Source organism: Dipodomys spectabilis, unplaced genomic scaffold (genome assembly GCF_019054845.1).
Source record: "Dipodomys spectabilis isolate Male_0828 unplaced genomic scaffold, ASM1905484v1 ptg000233l, whole genome shotgun sequence".
NCBI lineage: Eukaryota > Metazoa > Chordata > Mammalia > Rodentia > Heteromyidae > Dipodomys > Dipodomys spectabilis.
In genome coordinates, this window is record NW_024870910.1 from 1,773,295 (window position 1) to 1,793,090 (window position 19,796).

General features: G+C 46.1%; 1 protein-coding gene across 4 annotated transcripts in view; it reads left to right on the forward strand.

The window, feature by feature from the left end:
- Window positions 1–16,060, forward strand: part of Ttc23 (tetratricopeptide repeat domain 23) — a 47,270-nt gene extending 31,210 nt beyond the window's left edge. Inside the window, exons 9-13 of one of the 4 annotated variants that reach the window (XM_042698595.1) lie at window positions 529–678; window positions 4,835–4,918; window positions 8,181–8,303; window positions 14,642–14,724; window positions 15,471–16,060. In XM_042698595.1, the coding sequence (XP_042554529.1) occupies window positions 529–678; window positions 4,835–4,918; window positions 8,181–8,303; window positions 14,642–14,724; window positions 15,471–15,585 (555 nt within the window). In that variant the 3' untranslated portion in view covers window positions 15,586–16,060. The remainder of the gene's footprint in view (window positions 1–528; window positions 679–4,834; window positions 4,919–8,180; window positions 8,304–14,641; window positions 14,725–15,470) is intronic. The other 3 variants (XM_042698596.1, XM_042698598.1, XM_042698599.1) reach the window with 3 other exon arrangements.
- Window positions 16,061–19,796: the final 3,736 nt, after the last annotated feature.

Sequence of the window (19,796 nt, forward strand, 5' to 3'; positions counted from 1 at the left end):
TGCTGCTTTGTTTTTGTTTGTTTGCCAGGGCCTGCCTAGACTGCGATCTTCCTACCTATGGCCTTTCATGTAGCTGGCACTGCAGATATGAACTACCATACCCTGTTTATTAATTGAAATGAGGTCTTGCTAACTTTTTTACCTGGGCTGGCCTCAAACCATAATCCTCCTGATTCTGCATCTTCTGAGTAGCTAGGGTTATAAATGTGAGCCATCATGCCTGGCCAAAACATGTTAGCTTTAGTTCCTAGTGCCCAACTGAATTGGATTTCTGCAACAGCCAAGGTGGGATTTTTTTTTTGGTCCTTAACATCATTCTCTTTTCATACTTTACACCTTCTCTCCAAAACACATTGCTTCTTGTCTCTTGTTTAACCAAAGGAGAGTATCCCCAGCTCATGAGACCTGCCAGGCCCCAAACGTGAGAATGAACATCACTTACCTGATTTCCTTAGGAGATACTGATCTTAATTAAACTTTGGGCTTTTTGTTTTTTTTTAACCCATCAGCCTCTTGTCTCTTTCTCAGAGAGCAACCTTGGTCCAGAAAGAATCCCTGGAAGCCAAGGTGGGAGCATTTGGTGATTTCAGTCCCAAGGTGGCAGAGACATACCGGCTTCTGGGCAGAGCAGACCTGGCACAGGGAAACCCCAGTGGAGCCCACAAGAAGCTGAAGAAGGTAAACGGGGAGCCAACATTGACCCCGGGCGGAGCCCCTGCCCTCTCAGACAGGGTCTCTCAACCATGCTCCTTTTCTATGAAACTTCAGAGTGCCTTGTTTAAGTCAGGTAATATCCCTTTTGCAGTCAATCTAAGCTAATGCTTCTGGGGTAAAGGACGTTTTTCTCTTAGACACATACATTTTAAAAATTAATTATCACTTGTTTTTTGGCCACGCATTTAATTTTTGCTTTGACATGGTATAGAATATCAAGCCTCCGTTTCTACTGTATACCCAGCATGGAAAAGAATGCTTTTATGTTTTCTTTTGTTCTTTTCCTTTAAAATTGGTGTTTATTTTGTGAAGGGAGTTTGAGGAATGGATCTAATGCTATCTTTTTGCCGAAAGGCCTACCCAGTGTCCAACACCATTGCATTAATTAAGAGCCCATTTAGATGCCAGTGCTTAAAGATAACACCTTCACCATATAGTAAATTTCCATCTGTTTGTAAATCATTTGTGGATCTCCATTCCATTATCCTTGTCTTTGTTTATTAGATGACAGTGTCTCACATTTTCTAACTGTAGAAATTTTATAAAAATGGTTTAATGAGGTAATAAGACTAGCCCTCCTGGCTTTGATAGCTCAATAAAAGTTTCCTGGTATTTTACTCAGTCATTTATAAATTAGTTTTGGGAGAAGCCACATCCCTACTCAAGAACAAAGGCTGACTTTCCCTTTTCATAAATCTACTTTTGTATCTTTCAGGCACATTTGAAACTGATTGTCCTATAGGCTATATATATTTCTTCTTCTTCCTCCTCCTCCTCCTCTTCCTCCTTCTTCTTCCTCTTCCTCCTGCTCCTCCATCCTCCTCCTCCTCCTCCTTCTTCCTGTTCTCCTTTTGTGCCAGTCCTAATGCTTGAACTCAGGATTTACACAGTAGCCTTAGCGCCTTTTGCTCAAGACCAGCACTCTACCACTTGAGCCACAGATCTACTTCCAGCTTTTTTTCTTTTTGGTAGTTTAGTGGAGATATATGTCTCACAGAGTTTGTTGCCCAGGCTGGCTTCAAACTGCATTCCTTAGATCTCAGCCTCCTAAGTAGCTAGGATTACAGGCATGAACCACCAGCATCCAGCTCTACATATACACTTCTTATTAAGTGTATGTCTGTGCATTTTCATCACTACTGTCGTAAGTGGAACTTCATTCATTATTACGACTTTTCTTTTACTTGTGCATACAAAAAGGAATAGAATATGGGTTTCTCTATGTTCATTTCATATCCAGCTAGCTTCCTTAGTTCTTTTGTTACTTGTGTTAATTTAAGCATTATTGCTCTCCAATATTCAATTTGTGTTATTGTGCCATCTTCAAATCCATGTAATTTTACCTCATGTTTTCAAATTCTATGCACCACCCTTTTCTTTGTGGCTCATGCCTCCAATGCAATCATGAGTAATAATCCTTGTCTTGCTTCTGATTGTAGAGGAATTGTCTCTAACAGATACTAGATATTGTCTAACAGATGTTGACTTCATAGCTCAGATGTATGTATAATATGATGTTAGGGATGGATCCTCAATTTCTAGTTTCATGAGTGTTTTGAAAATTAGAAATAAACATTGGATTTTATTAAAGGTTTCTTCAGCATCAGCAGAGGTAAACAGATGTATGAGTCTTAGGTTCACTTAATATGGTATGTTTTATTGTAGCATTAAACCAACCTTGCATTCCAGGAGTGAATCTTCTGTCATGCTGGGTTATTTTCCTAGCATGATAATGTCTTAATAATGTGCTGCTATAACAAAATACCAGTGACTTAAGTAATTTATGAAGACTAGAAATTTATTTATCATTATGCTGAAGGCTGGAAAGCCCAAAAATGAAGGGGCTAGCATCTGGTGGGTTCATGTTACAGCAGAAAGATGAAGTGGGGTGGGGGGAAGGGGAAAGGAAAGAAAAATGGATCTGAACTCAGGCCCCTCCTATGACAATGAATCACTTTCATTGAGGAGGGCAGAGCCTTTATGGCCTGATACTTCTCATTAGGCCTCATTTCCGAACACTGTTGCATTGGGAATTAACATTCTAAACCATGCTTTATTAGGTTCAGATATAAATCATACCAGATGTTTAATCTATTTGTTAACATTTGTTTTAGGATTTCCGAATCAATATTTATATGTGATAATTAATATCAAAATTGTATTTGTTTCAGAATAATCAGTTGGAGTTTATGTAGCATTAAAACTACACCTTTTGTGAAACCCTTTAAACCTGCTGCTTTTGTTGTAGGGAAATTCCTTTAATTTAAGCAGGGCCTGTGCTCTGAGCTCTTTTGCTCAAGGCTAGTGCCCTACCATTTGGAGCCACAGCACCACTTCTGGTGGGTAATTGGAGATAAGAGTCTCGTGGACTTTCCTGGGCTGACTTTGAACTGTGATCCTCAGATCTCTGCTTTCTGAGTAGCTAAGATTACAGGCATGAAGCACCAGTGCCTGGCTCTTTTAAATTTATCTCTGCTTATTTTTCTATAGAAAGTGGTCCATTGAAGCTTTCTGTCTCTAATGGGATCATTCTGGTAAATTATATTTTTCTAAATACTTGTCCATTTCATTTACATTTTCATATTTATTTGTATAAAAGTTTGCAAAGCACTGTCATAAATCTCAAATTCTACTTTTTAATAGTTATTAGTCAATTGTTATCTTTTGGTTTTTATAATTGGATTTTCTCCTTCTTTCCTTGACTGAGGTACTTAGTGGTTTGTCTGTTTTGTCAATTTATTATATCTGTCCTTGTGTCTTATTTTGTTTTTCTTTGTTGAATTTTTTCTTATGTTTATAATTAGGAATTTAGTTTATTTTCATTCTTATTTATCTAAAAGTGTTTATGAATTTTCTTGTTCCTGTCACTTTATATATGTCTCTTAAGTTTTGTCATATTGTATTTTCATTACGTTAATTAGTCTTAGAATGAGGAAGCCCTGGGTCTGAGTAGCATAACTAGCCAAACCCAAAGACTCAGTTCTAAGTGGATTGTCTTATAGGATAACCCTTTTCCTCTTCTATGACTTTTCTGATTCTGTTTCAAAAGCTGCCAGTTTTGGTAACAAGTGTGGTACTAATTTTTAATGAGTTGACACTATTACTTAATCAATAGTTATTGGGCACTTTTTATGGACCAGTTCCTGTGCTGGCTAGAATGGTAGGAAACTGAGGATGAAGACAAATATAGTTTTGTCTTTGTTAGTTTCTAATCAGGCTAGGATGACACTTGCTAAACTGGTGATTTCCAATAGCTTAGTCCCGACCCAGGTTCCAAGATGCTAGGGTGTGGTGAGAATGAAGCTGAGGGTGGCAGTTGCTGTGTCTCCCCACCCTGCACCCCATGTGCTAACAACCAACACTTGCAGTTTGTTGAGAGATTCGTGGACATTGACACATTTAAACCTCGTGACCATCCTCTCCACTCTCCACACTCCATGGGGAGGAAACAGGCTGTGAGGCAAGAGCCTTGGCCTTCATCCCATCACTAAAGGGGTATGACCAGGCTGTCTACACTCTATACCATACTCCCAGCTCGTGCTCATGCGCTCTCTCCCTCTCTCTCTCCCCCCCCTCCTCTCTCTCTCTCACTTTGTGACTTTCCAAGTGAGCTTTGTGTTTTAGGACAAGGAATTCCTAAGCTTAAAACAAGCTTAGCAACCACTGGCACTATGGAGAAGATGCCAAGATCAATACAGTGGGAACCTTTGTGTTACCACTGACAGGACACAACTGGAACTAGCTCAGGTATGCAGGGACCTTGATTATCTATGGTTTCCAAAGAAGGCAGAACAGCCAGATGCCCATAGGCAAGGATGTGGCCCAGCATCAGGAAGAGCTACAGGGCCAGGCTCTAATGCCAGGAGGGCACTCTGCCCAGGTTTCCTCCCTGCCTCTCTCCACACCACACTACACCACATCATCACCACCACTGCCGCCACCTCCTCCTCCTCCTCCTCCTCCTCCTCCTCCTCCTCCTCCTCCTCCTCCTCCTCCTCCTCCTCCTCCTCTTCCTTCTCCTCCTCCTCCATCATGCCACACTGTCTTATCCCAAGATGGAGATCATGGCTGACATACCCATGAGGTTTACCCCTATCCCTGTGTCTTTTCTTTGTTTCAGCTTGAAAGACCTCAGGGAAAGATTGCCAGGCCCGGCTGGAATCCAGTGCCCACCCCTGGACCAGTAATCGAGGCCACAAGAGTGGTAGGCTGTGAGAACAGGGCATTTCCAAGGTAGCTGGGTGGCCAGGGGGAGAGGGAGGGGCCCAAGGAACATGGCTCCCTAGTGAGAAGGCAGGGACAGCATCCCTAGAATCTCTCCTTGGTTTTAGCACATGAACAATGAACTCAGCTCTCTATTAAGAATGCTCCAGATGGGTGAGCGTTGTAAAGATACAAACCTCCCAAGCACTATTGGGATCTAAGGGAGGGAAGGGGTTATGGGTTCCTGCAAAGGCAATTTAATCAGGAAGAGTTAAGAAATCCCCAGGTGGGAACGGTGATGGAAGAAGGAGGCACCAGAACAGGAGCTCAAAATACACTGAAGGAACTATAAGCAGTTGGGGGCCAACTGTAAGGGGCAGCAGCTGGCAAAGCCCTGAGGGCAGGTCTCTGAGGCCACAGATGTGCAGAGAAACCTGAGCTACCCAGGGCCCCTGCTGGCTCCTACTGGGACCAGGCTGGTACCTTGCACCCCCAACCACAGGCTCAGAGCCAGCTTGCTGTTGTCCAGGCACCTGTCTGCCATTCATTGCCACATGCTCCCGGCTGCCCTGTCGGTCACACTTGGTCTACAGAGAAGGGGCGTGAGGCTCCCGGAAGATAAGCTGATTGTCTCTGGGCAGGTACTCTAGGCAGAGGCCAGCTGCTTCCCCTTGTGCTAGTGGTTGGCCAAGTATGGGTCTTGGTGCTCCCACATGGGGGTCACCTGAATCACCTCTGAGGTGGAGATTGAGAGCCTTGCCAGCTTCTGGGGTAGCTCTGGCCCTCACCATCACGCAAGGAGCTGACACTCAGCTTTGCTTCAAGAAACTCTCAGTTTATAGCCCCTAATTACTACAGCTGCAGGTTGTTTTATTTTCTCCCTTTAGTTTGGCCTCGTTAACCACCAGTCCCGAAACAATGGCTCTGACATTTTAAAACCATCTGGCCTTTAGCCAGCGTGGAGAGTGAAGTCTGCAACTCGTATGTCTATAGGCTGTGCAGTCTATGGGAGGGGCAATTCTGTTTTTTTTTTTTTTTTTCCCCACGTGTACCCATCTGCCCCCAGAACGCCAAGCCACTGACAAGGATATCAGACCTGCCTTTCATATCTGCTGTTTGACTAGGGTGTTTCTCAATGGCCATATTTAGCATGGGCTTTGTGCAGTCAGCAGCTTTCTAAAGTGATTGGCTAGCAGAGTAGAGCAGCCAAAGCGTGCTAGGCCCATAAAGCAATTGGCTGAGTATGTTTCTCTTGTTTTTATCTTAGTAGCTGCACGGTTTTCAAATCAGTAGCAGGAATTCACTGTGTACTGACTTTTTCCAAATGCGCGCGCGTGCGCGCGCGCGCACACACACACACACACACACACACACACACACACACACACACACACACACACACACACACACACACACACACACACACACACACACACACACACACACACACACACACACACACACCACACTGATTGGTCTAGGCATGGGCCTGCAGGCATGAAAACAGGAAGGCCCCAGAAACAAAGCAGACAGCAGGATTCAATTACTGGAAAGGAAACCATATTATTGATCTGTCTTTGAAAGGCATCTGCCTGCAGGGGAAAAGCAGAGAACTGGATTGGCTCTGGCTGGAAATTTCCACAGTGAAAGTTCATATCCTGTCACATAAAATCCTGGTTTATTCTAGGATGGGCATCCTTGCCAGTGAACGGCTTCAAAACGAATTCCTGATGACTTCTCCTAGTTTGGTATTATGGTGGGCCTCTACGGGAAGTGAAGTGGGGTCGGGGTCCAGCTTTAATCTGACCTTCATATTTGGTCTTGTCCTTGGCAGGGTTCAGACCATTGCTTCAGTAGGTTCCACCTATATAGGCATGGAAAGTTTCCTTAAGAGCAAAACAGCATTATGTGCCCCCCCCCCCCCGTCCTCCCCTAACATTCAAAGACCCCCTATAATGAATCTTCTAAAGAAAGGAGCTGGAACATAGTTTTTATTCATAGATTGCAGGCAAGAGAGGCGTTGCGTGGGCCTATGTCAGGGCTGGAGAACAAGCCATCCCACTTTTCCCTACCTGCGTCCAGTTGTTCTTTGAACCAGCTGAATATACAACCATCCTAGAGACAGCCACATTTTTGGTACATTTTGCGGTCTCTAGTGCCCTGCATGGCTCCTGTCACGTGCTGCTCTTCCTGTAGCACACCTGGAATTTTCCTTGTTACTCTGCCAGATGCCAGGAAACCCAGAGACACAGTTAAGAGTCCCCAAGGAGCCACTACATGGCTCAGCCACGTTGCTTTTGTGTGCAGAGCAACCCTCCCCACCCCCATTCTCCTTGCCTTGACTGATCCTTATTGGGCGACAGCAGACCCACGTTCCTTAAATGAGTGAGGTCATATGATACTCATTCCATATAAAAGCCCGGTTCCAGAGTGGAGGGGAATTCAAGCCCTTTATCCCTAGAAGCTATGCATCAACTGGCTGATGGGAAAAGGAGAGTGGATCCTGACAGGAGTCAAAAGGCATGCATTCCTGACCTCCTGCAGGACACAGGGACCTTGCTGTAGACTAGAGGGGGGGGGGGGGGGCGGGGGATGAGAATCTCAGGCCCCTGGCCACAGGCTGCTGCATAAAGGAGGTTCCTCCCCTCCCCCAGGTCACACCATGCTACTACCTGTGCCTTTACTGTCCCTTAGAAAACACAGATGAGCAGTGGACACACCCTGCGCACAGGACCACCAGCACTCACTCCTCAGGCCTCCTAGTGCTTTTACAGCTTAGCAGGGGCATAATGCCCCGAGATCTGCCTCAATTGTTGCCAGGTCTGGAGCAGCGCAGGGCTGTCTGTACAGGTCTGGACAGACTGGTTTGGCCTGAGGTTACCTGGCAGCAAACCAGGCTAGATAAGGTAGAATAGTGAGCCGAGGGGGGGATGGCCAGGCGCAAGGGTGAGGCCAAATCTTCCCACCCCATATATCGGGCAGCGTTAAGTTGAAAGAGAACCATCAGGTTCAGGAGCGGCCTGGGAGGGTGGTGCAACCCTCCAGGAGACCCTACTGAGACCGCCATGCCCCGTCACCAGGGAAGGGTGCCGAGGAAAGGCTCAGCTTCAGGAGGCTGCGGCTTCTAGCTTGCTGGCTTGCATCGATAGTCCAATCCAACCTTTATGCGAGAGACCGGCTCTTCATTTCCAACCAATCCCTGTGGGCTCCTCCTTGGTAGCCAGCCCCGCTGATGCCCTGTTTTCTAAATACTTGTGTTACAGTTACCCTGGAGAACGATGGTGGTAGCTTATTCCAACACATTGGTCAAGGGATGGAGCCAAGTCACGGGGGAGTCGAGGGATGCCGATAAGGACTTAGAGCCCCCGGCATTTGGCAACGTGGAGGTGAGGAGAGAGGAGGCAGCAAAGATGGCGTCCACCCCCCTAGGGCTGGCACCCAGAGACACGCAGGGACAGTTTTCTGAAAAGAGTCAGCTTCAACGCTGCTGTGTGGGTGGCTGTGCCAGGTCTCCCTCGAATCCTCCCTCATCTCCCATTTTCCCCCCATCAGAGGGAAGTCTCTCTTCCTGTCTTATCTGTATTTCTCCCACAGGAGGCCCCCTACCCACCCACCAGCCCATCGGTCTCAGGGCTTAGGATTATGGCCCTTCTAGGAAGGGAGCTGCAAGGGGGGGGGGGGTTGGTGTGGGTGTGTGTGTAAGAGAGAGAAAAATAGAGAAACACAGGCAGACAGACACAGAGACAGAGAGGAGGATATATGGGGTCTGTTTCCCCAAACACTTGGACTCCCTTCTCCCTGGGACCCGCCCCCCCAGTCACCACTTCCTCCTTCCTCCATGGTGGTCTTCACCTGTCTTACCACTGTCCTGCAGTCCTCAGATCCAAGTCACGTCCTGACAAAGGCCTCCGTGTGCCCAGGCGCCTGCTACCACCTGCCACTTCCCTGGTGTCCTTTCTCATGGCTCCTGTGTGTGTGTGTGTGTGTGGTGGTGGTGGTGGTGGTGTTATTTTTCTTCTTCTTTTTTATCTCCTCCTGTTCCTCCTCCTCCACCTCTTCCTCTTCTTCCTCTTCCTTGTCTTTCTCTTTCCCTCTCTTCTTCTTTCTCCCCATCCTCGCTTTTTGGTAGCTTTATCCTCAGGTGTTAGGATACATTTAATTGTGCACGTATTGTTGCTGGTGTTATTGTTCTGATAGGTTGAGACAAAGGTCTCTAGGTAGCTGAAACTGGCCTGGAGCTCACAATGTGGCCCAGAGTGTCTTTGAACCCCTGCTTCTCCTGCCTCAGCCTCTCAAGTGCGGAGGTTACAGGAGTGAGTCACCACACTTGGCCCTTCCTTGCATGTTTTAAGTGTCTTTCTCTCCAGTGACATTAGAAAGCCAGAGAGCAAGGCACACATCTGCCCATTCTCTGCCCATCATTCACGTGGGCCCAGGGTTGGCATATTGCCACTGCTCATTGCACAGTGGCTTCAGGAAGGTCGGGGTGTGGAAGCAAAGGCAGGTCTGGTGAGGACAGAGCTGGCTTCTGATTGGCTAGGGAAAACCAATCCCCATCCCCTGACTTGACAACTTGTGGAATGATCTTTGAATGATCTTTCCTATTCTGTGGAGATAACCATTTCCACAGTGACTAGTGATTGTATACATCGTTTCTTTATTGTATATAATACTGTAAGCAATTAGATACAGTTTCTTTAAGCATTTCAGGTGTTTCACACAAGTGTTGCCAATTCTCACGTCATATATATATATATATATATATATATAACTGAATTCACAGTTTGTGAGTTTCCAGGGCTCATCCATAGACTTAATATTCTGGTGTTGGAAAATGAAAGAGTATTGATTTCAGATCCTCAACATTAGAGTCATCTCAAATACATACCTTTCCCCGACTTTACTGTCCCTTCCCATGAAGAAAACACAAGGAATAGTGTGACCGACTTGCGGAGGCCTGTTACCAGGAATGAACATTCTGACTTTCTCCACTGCCTATTGTAGGGTCACGTAGCCTTGCCACTGTCGCCCCTGCTGTACACGCTCTGTTCACAGAGGCTGTGGTGCAGCAGCGCGTTCCTCCATCTGGAATTCCTTGGTAGAAATTAAGCTGTGCTCCAGGACCTTAGGCAGAGGACAAGATGGAAGGGGAGGTGTCACCTACCCATCTCTGCAGAGATCCCTACAAACTATGCAGGAATCAGACTCTTACGGGGTCTTTATTAAATACAAAGCAGTGTGGAGTAACTCAGCTAACATCCGCAGTCTAGCTGTCCCTGCGCCTGTCCTCTGTCCATCCTGGGAAGGGCGTGAGCTCTTGTGAGCTCTTCTAAGCTCTCAGAGAGGTTGGAGACAGAAAAACCAATTCCAACCCAACATCCTAGATTCCTGAGCTCCTTAGACACGTGGCTTTCAAACCTCAAAGTCATGTCAAGATAATATGGAAAGCTTACATCCAACACTTGAGACTGTTTCTTACCTACCCTGGCTTTACCTATGCTTTCCAAGAGAAAGCAGCCAAATGGCCTCTGTTTGCCTGCTTGACCACTTACTTGATCACTCAGTCATTTAGTAAATACCACGTCTCCATGCATGCGGTGCCAGGCTTGAGCCCTGACACCTGGCTTACACATGCTTTTTTTTAAAAAAAACATTGAAAAGGTATCTGTTGAAGGGTAGTTCTGTTACTGGACAGGCCAGTGCTTCCTGTCTTGGTCCCTGCCCTGACCTCTGGGAGCTGGAATCATAAAGATATGGAAGTAGCACTGTGGCTCAAGTGGTAGAGCACTAGCCTTGAGCAAAAGAAGCTTAGGGACAAGTACCCAGGCCCTGAGTTCAAGCCTCAGAACTGGAGCAAAAATTGAAAATAAAAACCCTCCTCAAAATAACAAAAGTAAGACCAGTCAGGGGCTGAGGGAGCCGCCTCCCTGTTTTCTGTTTGGCATCCCTTAGCAACTCTTCTCATTTGAGATGGAATTTTAAGCAATTTTCCAGCCACAGTGGGGATAGTAGCCTTAGGGGGAAAAATCTATTCCTACCAGGAAGAGAAGTCTTGATAAGGTCTGGATGTAGGAAGGGGGCCTCCTCTCTAGGGCTGGCTTGTAGCTTGACCTCTTCTCCTGCACTGCTCCCACCACTAACATATGGCTTCAGGAGATAACCAGCACACGAGGTCCAGAAGGAATGGAAGGGGCCGGTAGGGCCACAGAGAGATAATGCAGTCTTATCCATTTGCCTTCTCTCATTCTTCCCGGGAATCCAGGTCTATTCACCAACTTGATTCCTCCCTAGGGAATTAAGGGACCCAGAGAAGGTGCATCAGTCACCCAACATGTAGGATGATGGACATTCCTCTCATGTTGCAGACTTTGGACGCCTCTTGTTAAGGCAGAGTGAGCCGAGACCTCTGACAGTCTCAAAGAATCATTACTTTGTCAGGAAAATTCTGATGCCCCTGGGAATGAATTAGCACCAAGCCACGTTGACTTCAGCACCTTGAAACATGAACCTCACCAGAGGCGCTCATAAATATGCACACAGGAGAGTCTGGGTGGGCTCAAAATTCGAGCTGGTCTCTCACATGGAGGAAAGGCATTTCCAGTCATAGAGGAGAAAACGAAGTCTGTTCTGGCAGGAAGAGGAAGCTGACTAGCAGGAGACCAGGGAAGCTCGCTGGCTTTTCCTGCCCTCCATCCAGTGCATGCTTCCCCCTATGACAGGCCTGTGTGGAATAGGCTTTGCCTCTTTAAGGGTGGGATACACCCAGGCTTCCTCTTAGGCCAAGGTCTGGAATAGTCGTCTTGGACTATTATGGACTATCAAGAATATATCCCACCCTCCCTCCCCTCAAAGCAACAGAACTTCCTCCAAGTCCGAGGCCTGTTGGACAGAAAGGGCTGGAATCTTTTGCCTTTGCAGAGTTTGAATTATGTCCCCATGAAATAGTACAGAATCTCCTGCTTTATGGCGCTCACTGTCAAATCCAAATGAGGCAGAGTGAATATTCTGTTACTGAGAATATCATCAGATTCTCGTCTGATGTTTCCTTTTCTCCGAAGATAAACACATTCTCTGATTCTGGAACCACAGTCTCAGTTCCTCAGATTGAAACAAGCATTCAGACGGTTTTGGTATTTCCCATCGCTTAGAAAGACAGAGTATGTCGGCAGCTGGCATTCAGTGTTCTTGCAGCTCAACTGTGGCTGGGAGATCTGGAGGAACGAAACAATCTCCAGTGCTTCCACCCATAGGCCTTCACCTTTTTGTTTTGACTCTAGCTGTTAACCATATAGGAAACTTCAGTCTTTGAAAGAACATATTAAGAAATACTTCAGACCTTCAGGAGAAAGCATGTGTAATACAAATAGCCATAATATGAATGATGCAACATTGTCCCTATTGTTGAAGGTTAAGTTTGACATCATCCCATGCTTATTTTTACTCTGCTCTTGTTTTACATGTCTTAAAACTTTGTATATTTCCGGATGCCAGTAGCTCCTTAGGAGGCAGAGATTTGAGAATCACAGTTCAAAGCCATCCTTGGCTTTGAATAATCAAAGAGATTTTTTTTTGGGGGGGGGGGGTCCAGTTATGGGGCCTGAACTCTGGGCCTGGGTGCTGTCCCTCAGCTCTTCAGCTCAAGGCTAGCACACTACCACTTGAGCCATAGCACCACTTCCAGCTTTTTTTTTTTCTGCTTGTGTGGTGCTGAGGAATCAAACCGAGGGCCTCATGCATGCAAGGCAAGTGCTCTATCACTGAGGCACCTTTCCAGCCCCCAGAGAGATTCTTATCTCCAAGTAAATATATTTTTAAAAAATCCAGAAGTAGAGCTATGACTCCAGTGGTAGAGTGCCCGCCTAGAAGGAAAAAGCTAAGGGACAGCACATGCCCTGAGTTCAAGCCCTACTACTGGCAAAAAAAAAAAAAAAAAAGAGCACATCTTTAATTAATTCAAATAGAAATAAACTTTGTATAAAGTTTCATATTGTATTTATTCCCTTGAAATTTGCTTTTTCCTCTTCACTTTATAATAATGGCATCTCTGTGTTTGGAGATATATATATATATATGTATATATATATATATATGTATGCATATGCATGTCAAGCATTTATATATACATATTATCCATATAATGCCATCTATGCACATCACTGTTTACTTATCCATTATGAAATATCACCATAGTGTCCTACAAAGGGCTAAGACCAACGGAAACACTCACTGTCCGTCTGTAAAGTAGGTCTTACTCTTCCTGTCTTTGACAAAGCATGTTCTCCTCAGAGTATATTTTTACAATCAGATGGGTGAATGAGCACTCTTTAGGTTCCTGTTTGCATTTCTGGTTATTTGTGAGGCTGAATATGTTTTCTGGTCACTTTTCAACTTCCTGAATAATCTGTTTATTTTCTCTCCAAGTTCTAACCAAGCCCCACCCTGCTTGGCTTTCTACAAATTAGATTAACATCAGCAACAGATTAGGTAAGATCTTGGGTGATGTGGCCAGAGATATTGGCCAGTTTTTATTGGAAGGTGGTGGTTGCCGTTTATTACCTTATAGGAGTTCTTTATGTGTTCTGAATGCTGGCCTTTCTCAGTGACGTGGATCTTGTGTCTGGTTTGTCTCTGGATCTGGTTTATGGTGCATTCCAGTGCAAAGAGGTTTGGCACGTTCATTTTCTTAATCTTTTAATTTTGGCTTATCCAGAGCTTGGTCCCGATCTTGGGATCAAGAGGTTTCTCCCAATAGCTTGGAATAGCTCTATGTCTTGCATTTTACATTTGAGTTTTCAGATATTTCTGGGGGTTATGTTTTGTATTTGGTATGGTGTGAGGCTCCATTGTATTTTTTTGGAACAACCAAAAAAAATTTTTTTTTTACAAACAGGTCAATAAAGCTAATTCTTCCATTCTTTTTCTGCAAAATTATTTCAGCCATTTTGGGCACATTTTTAATCTTTAATCCTTTCTTTTGACCTAATGCAATCCACTGTTAAGATTTAAGCAAAAGGAGGCCAGGCACGATGGCGCATGCCTATAATCCCAACTACTCAGGAGGCAGAAATAGGAGGATCATGGTTCAATGTCAAAAAGCACACAAAAAATAATATCTGAAAAATAAGCAAGCAGAAAGGGCTGAGGCTGTGGCTCAATTGGTTTTGGGGGTGTGGGGGGGCTGGGGGGGAGGGAGACTTGAGGCAAAGGGTGACATCAAGCCAACATCAGTCCCAGATAATCAAAGATACCCAGGTATAATCAGTGAGATATTTAACTCCTAAAACTAAGGTAGTTAACTCTTAAAACTCACTGTGAAACAATGAGCACAGATAACTCATATGCAATAAAGCATTTGTTGACCAAAACAAAAAAAAAGAGAGAGAAAACTTTGCTGGACTGTAGTGAGGGCCATTAAAAAATAGCCAAAGCTATCCTCCGGTCAGTACCAGTGTTCTTGCCTCTACTTTAAAAATACCTCCCCGAAACCTATTTTTGCATGCAGGTTTAGGAAACAGAGCTAAAACTGAGCATGTTGTTTCCCAGTCATTCGTCAAATATCCAAACCCCAGGTCAGGCCACCCCGAGGAGAGAAAGCTCCAGAAGGGACTAAAATTCCATCAGGTCTAAGAGTGAAGAAGGCTCTCTATAGTTGAAGACTTCATGTCCCAGCCACACACTCTCAGGCCCTTTCCCTAACCTGGCAGTGACTCGTGGCTTTCTGCAGTGTCTTCAGATCCAGTCCCTCTTGTATGGACCGCAGGACAAGAGGACCTTGGCCACCCAGCAGACCGTGGACATACTATCTAAGTGAGTCCTGGCTTCTCGCCACTCTTTTCTTCTGACTGTCACATTCCTTTGCCATTCAGAATCTCAGTGGAGGTTGGTTCTAGAAAGCTCTGTGGACAGTTTAGCTGGATTTTTGTAGCTTCCATAATGACACGAGAAAGCCAGCTGGAAAGTATCTTCCTTGCCTGGCTACGAAAAAGGAAGTTGCTCTTGAATTAGGTCAGAAACACATCCTGGGCCTCATCTTCCCACACATCAGCTCCCTGCGAGGTAGCGCTCCTGCGAAGCGGGCATTGCTGTGGCTTCCTTTAGCTTCAGGGGTCAGCTAGGATCCCAGCTGGAAAGTTCCTGCCCTGAAGGCTGGTCCCACTTCCTTTCCCAGTCCGGTACTCTGGTGGGGAGAGACCCCCCCCCACTTCACAGAGCCTGTGTCCTCCTCTCCCCCAGAGCTCATGGGCTCACAGTCAAGGCCACAGCAAGCTCTCAGCACCCCCCCCCCCCCCCCAGCCAGCCCCCGGAGCAGAGCTTGGGACACCTTGAGTCAGCAGGGAAGGTGACCTTGACAATCTGGTGCTCAAATCCTTTTCACTGACTTAACCAGCCCAGCGAGGATGGCGGCAAAGGATGAAAAGAGGAGACACACGCCTCATGAGTGGTCCTGTGCGGTGGTTCCCTTTACCTGCCTTCCTGAGGCTTCTCCACAGCAGGGAGAGAGCGAGCACGGAGGTCGGTGGGGCCCCACTCACCCGCCCTCTGCTTGTTTGCAGGAACCCCGAGGTTTCCATGAAGCCGAGGCAGTCTCTGAAAACCAAACTGGACATCTGCATCAACATCCCTCAGAACACCGCGCTGGGGAAGGCTAGGCCTCACGTGGTGGACTGAGGCCTCCCGAACATCCCAGGGCGAGCTGCGGGCAGGCTTGGACACTCTGTTTAGCACACACATCTCTCTGAACAGAAGACAGAATCTAGCCGTCCTCCTGTGGATTTTCATGGCTACTTATCCCCAGCATGCATCAGGAGTGCCGTAGATTCCCCATGGGCCACATTTTCCCCCAGAGGATGTGAATCTGTGAAATCTGTGGGGGGTGATCTGGCACTTCGATATTTTTCGTTATGTAACCGCAATGGATTTTCATGCCAAGAATGTTTACACATCACACAGGCTTGATCCTGTCACTGTAAAAGCCTTCTCTTCCAAAAATGCAGAACGTCTCGTGCTGGGAAGGTGACTCCACACTTAATTCTATATGTACATAGAGCCCCTTGCAAAGATCCAGAATCAGATTTGGAAAAAGCCTTTTTTTGAAATAGGAAGATAATAGCAGATTGAATAAAATGCCAATAAAGAGAAACTTAAGAGTGCTATTGTTGGGTTATGTTTTTAAAAGAAAGGCTGCAAAAGGAAAGAAATGTACGTATCACCCAATGTGGAAGAAATAACTGTCTCATCAAAGTTCATAGAACTCATAAACTTTATAGACTGTGATAAAGACAATTTGCCCCAGGAAGGTTAGAATGTGTTTGTGACCTTAACTAAGTATCACTATCCCACAATACTGTGAAATTTATGTAATCACTTAATCACAATTTAAAAAAAAGGCCAAAACAGGGGAGTCAATGATTGAGCTGCACAAGGTCCTAGGCTCCATCCCTCACATCCCAAATCAATTAAATAGATGATGATAGATGACAGATAGATGATAGAAGGCAATAGACGTGATCGATGACCAATAGATGACAGCTGATGACAGATAAATGACATAGATGACAGATGACAGATGGATAAAATGAAGGCTGCCCTGGTGTTCCTGGGAGCTTGGGAAGGCCCCTGGGGACAGTCAGCCCCTTCATTCTGGCTCTGTCATTCATCCAGTTTTCCTGAGTGTCTGCAACATACCAGGCCTGCCTTAAGAACTGGGGGAATCAACCATACACACAACACAGGCAGTCCATCCTCAATCTGGCATGGGTTCCGAACCCAGGATGATGGAATTTGTAAACAGCAGTGTAACCATTGTAACTGAAGACAACCTGGTAGGTGGCGAGTGGCGTTCACATGGCCCTGGGGAGACGGGGAAAGCAGGTGTGAGAAAGGTAAAGCAGGACAGACACCTGTGGGGCTGTGGAGGAGGGGCAGTGACTCCGGCTGCCCTCCTTCCTTGTCTGGCGCCTACCCCAGACAGGACAAGCAGCTGCTTGTGGAACTGGCCCAAGCTCCTAGTGTGCGTTGTCTGCCGTGGCCATCCTCCTCCTCCTCTTCCTCAGGGGATGCCACAGCGGTGTGAGGATGTGAAAGACAAGCAGGAAGTGCATGCGCCTCCTTCCTGTCCATCAATGAGATCAGAGCTGGCACATGATAGAGAACCTGGGTGGGGGCAAGGGTGCAGGACTGGGCAGTGCCATCCCTTCCCCCACTTCCCCTCTCCCACACCCAGGCCGATGACCCTGCAGGTGTGCACTAAGACGGCAGCAGGACGGCAATATGCAACCCCTCCTCCCAGCAATGGAAGCCACAACCAGGGCTGGTCCGTGTGTGCAGGCCAAACACCATGAAAACTAAAGGGGCAAATGAAAGGAGTCCTGCTGTGGTGGAGAGGCAGGGCCCTTCGTCTTCCTCAGAAGTGTGACAGCTGAGCAGGCTGGCTGCCCCCTGCCTGCTTCAAGTCACAGAGGGTGCTTCAGAGCACTGCTCCAGGTCCATTCGTTGAAGATGTGTATTTCAAGGTCGAGGGCAGAATGTGAATTTTAAATGTGGACCATACGGGAGGCTGCTATGCACGTATGCCTCCCTCAAGATGCATACTTAGAAGTCCTAACCTCCAAGGTGATCGTCTTTGGCAGTGAGGTCTTTGGGAGGTAAGGAGGTCCTGAGGGTGGAGCCTTAGTCAATGGGGTTGGTGCCCTTATAGAGACATGAGATGAATCTTTGCCACCCTGGCCTCCAGAATGATGAGGAAATACATGTTATTGAAGCCACCCAGGTCATCATATTATGCTTTTGATTGGTTTGTTGTCGTCGTATGCCAGAACTGGGGCTTGAACTTAGGGGGTCCCAAATTCTCACTACGTGTTTTCATTTATGGCTGGTGTTCTACAACTTGAACCATACCTCCAGTCCAGTTTTTCTGCTGGTTAATTGTAGATGGGGGGGGGGGTCTCTTAGACTTTCCTGCCTGGGCTGGCTTTGAACTGTGATCCTCAGATTTCAGCCTCCTGAGTAGCTAGGATAATAGGAGTGAGCCAGGGACACCTGTTTTGTCAGTATTTGTTAAGAAAAATTTGAGTTCTGACTTGTTGCTTCATTTCTGTATTTCTTAGGAGATAGATCAGAAACACTTTCAAAAAAAATTAGATTTTAACGCCCACCTGGAGAAGTGCATTTAGGAATATCTTACCAAATGTCTTCCATCAAATTAAACTGAACTTCTACAAGAGGAAGGAGGCTGCCACTTGTGTTTTCTATTTGGTGGTGGTGGTGGTAAACAGCTAAAAGGTTACAAGCAGGCAAAGACATCAACAGCTCTGTCTCAAGCTAACACATTTTTTTTCCCCAAAGCCTAAGAAACAGTCATGATTAACCTTCCAATTGTCCCCATCTTTCCCAGGATACTTTGGGAAAAATTCTCCATCCTGGGCAAGTTGGGATACCCAGGCCCATCCTGTAAATACCCACCCATCTTTGGGCTGTGATGACATTTTAGCATCAACTGGTCTATGGTGAAAGAAGCTAGTTGGTTTCTAACCTGTCACTTTCTAGTTCTGACTGGGGTGAGGAACTGAACCGGAACTTTTCACACATCATCTCCCCAGTAATTCGGTATTACCACAAAACAAACACACAACCAAACAAAAAAAAAAACCCAGGCATCTAAAATAATAACCACTTTCATTAGAGTTTATTACATAAAACTCAACTGGAAAACATTCATTCTCTTTAGCAAAAAATGTGGGGGGGGAGGATCCCCTTTGCTTTTCAAATTTTTATATCCACATTCTTGTGACACTTCCCTTTGTAGCGAACAGGAGGTGAACAAAATCAGCTGCTTAGATGTTTCCATTGACAAGAGACATCTTAAACCATCAAAACAAACCGGTGGGGAGTGATGAAACTTTCAATCATACTGTTGTGTCTAAACAATCATAAATAACAAGAGACGGGGTGCCCAATCCACAGCGCTGCTTCCTCTCCTCTCCAGGGTGATTGGCTGGTTTAAAGAACACAGAGCTTTGGGGATGACCTGCCAAAAGCCCTGCTCCTGGGTGACCCAGCACTTAGAAACTGAAGACCACAGCTCATACTGGTTAAAACCCCTTGGGGTATTTCCTCGAATGCTTGCATTCCTACTTGGAGCTGGAAATTGAGATTTACAACATGTATTTTCAAAAAGAAACAGAAGAGGACCTGTCATTAATAACTTGCTCACATCATGAGCGTAAGTTCACCACCTAAGGAAGGACTGGCCACATCTACGTTGGCCCACTTAGACTCCTAACAGACCCCTTAACATCTGGTCATTACACAAGCCGTGGAAATCAGTTAGTCAAACACCACTGCCAGTTATAGCTAAAGAAATCAGCATGTCTTTGACCATATTAAAAATGGCACCTCTGAAATCCACTCACCTGTATATCAGGGTGATAATCACTAGCTCCAATCAAAGATAGGAAAGAAAGGTCAAGCTTTGGACATAAATCATCTTCCTTTCTACACCTTGAGTTGTGATCCTCCCCCCCCCCCCCCGCCCCCATAGACTGCCTTAGAACGCATTCTATACTCCCCTTCACAACCGGCTCTCTCTAACCTGCCTGCCTCCCTCCCTAATGGAGAGCTGATAATGGGACCCAGGGGATGTCACCTGCATCAGGATGCAGAGGGGCCTCCCATGCCATAGCCCTACCACCATCCTCATAACGTACCTGAAAGTTGTGTCAGTTCGGATCCTTCCTTCCCAGCGCATGGTGGTCAGGCCCACCATCCCGGGAGAAAGCTGCTGCTCTAGACTAAAACGATGCTGTGCTGCTAGAGAGGCTATTTTTAATGCGATGCTACACCCTTTAAAGATGGGAGCTAGGAAACCGCATTCCCCGTGT